The sequence below is a fragment of the Sesamum indicum genome, linkage group LG7 (assembly GCF_026168435.1).
Source record: "Sesamum indicum cultivar Baizhima isolate 11 linkage group LG7, ASM2616843v1, whole genome shotgun sequence".
NCBI lineage: Eukaryota > Viridiplantae > Streptophyta > Magnoliopsida > Lamiales > Pedaliaceae > Sesamum > Sesamum indicum.
Window position 1 is genome coordinate 3,518,912 of NC_142663.1, and position 4,964 is coordinate 3,523,875.

The following is a 4,964-nucleotide window of genomic DNA, read 5'->3' on the forward strand; positions in this document are numbered from 1 at the left end:
CACGGTCTAAAGAAAGGGTCATTCGCCTCGGCACTAGCAAGGGATCCGCCAATGGATGTAGAGCAACTAATGCGCTTGGTGAAGACATATAATGACGAGGAAGAGATGAACACGATAAAATATGGAGAATGACTGGGTAGTGGGAACAAGAGTAGATATCGTGATAGCAGAAGAGGAGAAGGAGATAAAAGGCAGAAATTTGACAAGGGGCGAGACCCACCTTACCAACCAAAGTACCATAACTACATTCCACTAAATACGACAAGGGCTAAAGCGTTGATGATGGTGGAGAAAACGGTTATCTTACAATGGCCTCGCCATACTCGATTCACACCCTCAAAGAAGTTATCCAGCAAGTATTGCAAGTTTTATCGGGAGCGGGGTCATGATACGGAGGATTGTTTTCAATTAAAAGATGAGATCGAAAGGCTAGTCCGGCAGGGATATTTCAAAGATCTAATTTTGCGTGGTCGCGAGATGGACAACAGAGCTTTAAAAAGCATATCAAGGAGTAGGGAAAGGGAGCCAAACGTGCGGGACAATGTGCCTGTGAAAGGTGTAATACATACTATTGCAGGACGTCCCGAACAGGGAGATTCGAGGCAAACTAGGAAAAGATATGAAAGAATAAATCAAAGGACTCAGTTAGTGATGAACATGGAGCCCGAGGAAGAAATAGTATTTGAAAATAAAGACGCCGCGGAAAGGACCGGACCGCAAAATGATCCGATGGTGATCAAGATGGACATAGCCAATTTCACTGTTCACAAACTGCTAGTAGACAATGGGAGCTCGGCTGACATCATTTTTCGAGATGTGTTAGTTAAGATAAGGCTAGACAACTCCAAGCTAGAGCCTGTAAGGACACCGCTAGTAGGTTTTGGAGGTACTGAGGTAGAATCATTAGGGACTATCGATCTACCGGTGTCGCTGGGGGAAGAACTTAAGCGCAAGATATTGATGGTCAAGTTTCTGGTGGTAGATACGCCTTTCGCATACAATGTCATCTTGGGAAGATAGGGGTTTAATTCTTTCCGGGCAATTGTTTTAACATATCACCTTAAAATGAAGTTCCCTACTAAGGTTGGAGTAGGTGAGGTCGTATGCGATTAGAAGGAGGCACAAAAATGTTACAATTTATCTCTAAAAAAGGATGATTGCAGTGATAAGAAGCGTAAATTAGAAGACCCGAGCGAAGGTAGTAAGGCGGAGGGAAAGAAGCCGGAAAGAATCAATCGGTAGAGGGTCATAAGACACTAGAGTTAATATAGGGAGATCTAACTAAAACTATCAGAATAGGGTCACAGATGGATTAGCACCTTGAGACCATGAGGATGGCATTGTTGAAAAGTAACGCTGATGTATTTGCTTGGAGTCCATCGGACTTTTGAGGGGTAGATCCAGAAATGATAGTACACTGTTTAGATGTTGACCTCACTACGCGACCAGTGCAACAAAAGAAAAGAAACTTCATTACAGAGAAGAATCAAATTGTGAAGGAGGAAGTGCAAAGGCTGCTGAAAGCAGGATATGTTTCAGAGGTTCAATATATAGACTAGCTGTCAAATGTAGTTAGTGCCAAAGGCATCTGGTAAATGGCGCGTATGCATTGATTTCACCAATCTGAAAAAGACTTGCCCGAAGGATCCTTACCCGCTGCAAAGAATTGACGCTCTGGTAGACTTGACAACAGGATACGAGTTGTTTTCCATGATGGATGCTTACCAAGGTTATCACCAAATCTTCATGGCGGAGGAGGACAGAAGCAAAACGTCGTTTGTAACTGAAGGAGGGATATATTGTTATAACGTAATGCCCTTCGATTTGAAAAATGCAGGTGCTACATATCAAAGGTTGGTGAATAAGACGTTCAAGGAGCAGATAGGGAAGTTGATGGAGGTTTATATAGATGATATGCTGGTGAAGAGCTCGAGGTCGCGCGACCACCTATTGCATCTCAAACAGGCCTTCACAATAATGAGAACCTTCAGGATGAAGTTGAACCCAACCAAGTGCACCTTTGGGGTAGTTGGAGGCAAATTCCTAAGGTATATGGTGAGTGAAAGAGGCATTCAAGCCAACCCAGGAATAATAGAGGCGATCTTGAAGCTAAAGTCGCCCACAATGATCAAACAAGTTCAGAAGCTCACGGGTAAGCTTGCATCTCTTAACCGCTTTAGTTCTAGGTCGTTGGATCGAAATCTTCCTTCTTCAAGGTGTTGAGGAAAGCCAAAGAATTTAAATGGACCGAAGAATGCTAGTAGGCTTTTCAAGATCTGAAAAATTATTTGCGCTCGCCACCATTGCTAGCAAACCCGAAGGAAAATGAGATACTTTACTTGTACCTGGCCGTCTCCGAGAACACGGTGAGTTCAGTGTTAGTCAGAGAAAATGAGGGGGTGCAGAACCCTATATATTATGTAAGCAAGATGGTGCAAGGAGCTGAAAAAAGATATACTGAGATCAAAAAATTAGCACTTGCGTTGGTGGTCACTGCTCGGAAATTGTGACCATACTTCGAGTTACATCGAACAGTAGTCTTAACAAACCATCCGCTACAAAATGTATTGGCGCAACCAGACACTTCAGGAAGGTTAGTGAAATGGGCAGTCGAGTTGGGGGAATATGATATAGAGCATCAAGCAAGGGCGGCAGAGAAGGCACAAGTATTGGCAGACTTTGTGATTGAGCTTTCAAGTGAACCTGAATCAAGTCAAGAGATAGGAAAGTGGATATTACATGTGGACGGATCTTCTAATGCTAGCTTGGGGGGGGCAGGAATATTGATTCAAGGAACTGCAGGAGTGGAAATTGAGGTGGCGGCAAGGTTGTCCTTCCCGACGACTAATAATGAAGCTGAACACGAGGCTCTAATATTAGAACTAGAGCTAGCAAGTGAGGTTGGAGAAAAAGACTTAGAAGTGTACACTGACCCACTGCAGATTGAAGGAACCTACAAGACCAAAGAAAGGGCTATCATATTATATCACAAGAAGGCTAAGTCCTTAATGGCTCGATTCTACAGATGTCAGGTTCATCAAATTCCCAGATGCGAGAACGATAGAGCAGATTCTTTGTCGAAGTTTGGCTATGCTTTCAGGAATTCAAGATCGCAAGATCACGATGATGGTTAAGGATAAATCAGCGATCACAAAGGAGGTGGAAGCGAATGCAATAAGGGAATCATCTGCATGGAAAGACGGGATAGTGGAGTATTTGAGGGATGGAGTTCTACCTAGCGACCCATCGCGTGCGAGGCGACTAAAAAGTAAAGCAGCGTGCTTTACGCTAGTTGACACGCAGTTGTATAAGCGAACAATAGAGAGACCACTACTGAAGTGTTTAGATGCTGACAGGACTGAATATGTCATGACGGAGATTCACGAAGAAAGCTATGGGAATCACTCGGGTGGGCAATCTCTGGCTCAAAAGGTGATAAGGCAAGGCTTCTTTTGGCCACCCTAGTGAGGGATACCAAGGAACTCATACCAAGGCTTCTTTTGGCCACCCTAGTGAGAGAATACTCCACCACAAGGGTTTAATGCTAAAGAGTTACAACCAGAAACTCAAACCAAAGCAATTGCAAGTCGGCGACCTAGTTCTAAAGAGAGTACAGGTCTCTAGACATGTCGGCAAGCTAATGGGAAGGACCATACAAGGTGGTGGAGATCAAGAAGAGGGGCACTTACCAGCTTCAAGATATGCATGGCAGAGATCTCGAGCGACCTTGGAACATCAAGAACCTCAAGAAAATTTACGCTTGATCATGAGCCTGGAAAAGGCCACACAATGTAAATTAGATTAGGAATATAGTTTTCCTATACAATGTAAATGAGCCTGGAAAAGGCCATGGATGTTTTGAACCTGAAAAAGGTCGAATGCAAAGGTGTATCTGAAAAAGATCATATTTATATTATAACAGCATTCTCTATACATGTCAAGTTGTTATTCAATTTGTGAAGCATAATTTTCTGTGAAAGATAACAAATTCGAGAGGTCGCTCGATCTAACGAAATACTAAGATCTGTGAAAGATCGTAGGATCTGCAAAACATAATTCGATCTGAAAAAGATCGTAGGATTTGCAAAAGATCTTTCGATCTTAAAAAGATCGTAGGATCTGTGAAAGATCATTCGATCTGCGAAAGATTGTAGAATCTGAAAAAGATCAAGAAATCACTCAACCTGCATAAGATCGCGAGATAGATAGAGACTATCGAAAAGCATCTGAAAAAGATCACTTGTTCGCATTATATAAAGAAGAGCGAAAATTTGTAACAAATGATAAGTTAAGTCAAAAGGGGGATCACTCCCCTTTATAGTTGTCCAAAAATAAGCATTCATCAACAGGTCGCAAGTCGTCTAACAAAACAATCAAAAGAAATGTTCAATTTGCATATGTCAAATCCTATACGTCTAAGCTCTCTGTCTTATCGAGCAGACTAGCGAACTCATCTTCTCCAGTCCCCACTGGTGGCTCAGGAGCATAAGGCTGAAGGTTTTCATCCAGGACGGGGTCGAGGCGATTCTGATTGAATCCCTCTACGAACGCTTGCAAGGAGTTGGCTTGGGCGTTGCACTTGTAGAATTTGTCATGCATATAGGTTGCAGCCTTGATCTCTAGAGTGACTTGGAAGGATGGAGCTTTGAGGAATTTGCGAGCTCCCTGTAATCGCAAGTTGCGAGCTTTGTCAGCAAATTCCTCGAAGTTGAGAAATTCTTCACGCCATTCCAACGCGTCATGAATGCGATCGGCAGCATGCCTAGCTCAGAAACCAATCTCCTTGCCTTCAGCTAATGCGGATTCACGCGCTGACTCTTGGTCCTAGGCGACCTCAGAAGCTGATGATTCTTCTAGTTCCTTGATTCTTGCTTCCAAAGCAGTGTTGTTCGTTGTCCCAGCTCTTCTCTTTGGCGCGCGATTCACTCAACTGGGTCCTTAGGTCGCAATTTGACTTATTGCTA

The 4,964-nt window shown here is 43.3% G+C and overlaps 1 protein-coding gene across 1 annotated transcript; it reads left to right on the plus strand.

The window, feature by feature from the left end:
* The first annotated feature begins 477 nt into the window (after positions 1-477).
* LOC105162227 (uncharacterized) lies at positions 478-3,465 on the plus strand. Its single transcript, XM_011080220.2, has 5 exons — positions 478-978; positions 1,573-1,729; positions 1,838-2,152; positions 2,536-2,895; positions 3,026-3,465. The coding sequence occupies exons 1-5, from the start codon at positions 478-480 to the stop codon at positions 3,463-3,465; spliced, it is 1,773 nt and encodes a 590-aa protein (XP_011078522.1).
* Positions 3,466-4,964: the final 1,499 nt, after the last annotated feature.

Bases quoted from the DNA above. Each gene is read 5' to 3' on its own strand.
- LOC105162227 (XM_011080220.2), top strand. From the start codon at position 478: ATGGACAACAGAGCTTTAAAAAGCATATCAAGGAGTAGGGAAAGGGAG. The intron at 1,730-1,837 runs GTTATCACCAAA...TGAAAAATGCAG, and splicing joins CATGATGGATGCTTACCAAG to GTGCTACATATCAAAGGTTG. The intron at 2,153-2,535 runs GTAAGCTTGCAT...TACATCGAACAG, and splicing joins ACAAGTTCAGAAGCTCACGG to TAGTCTTAACAAACCATCCG.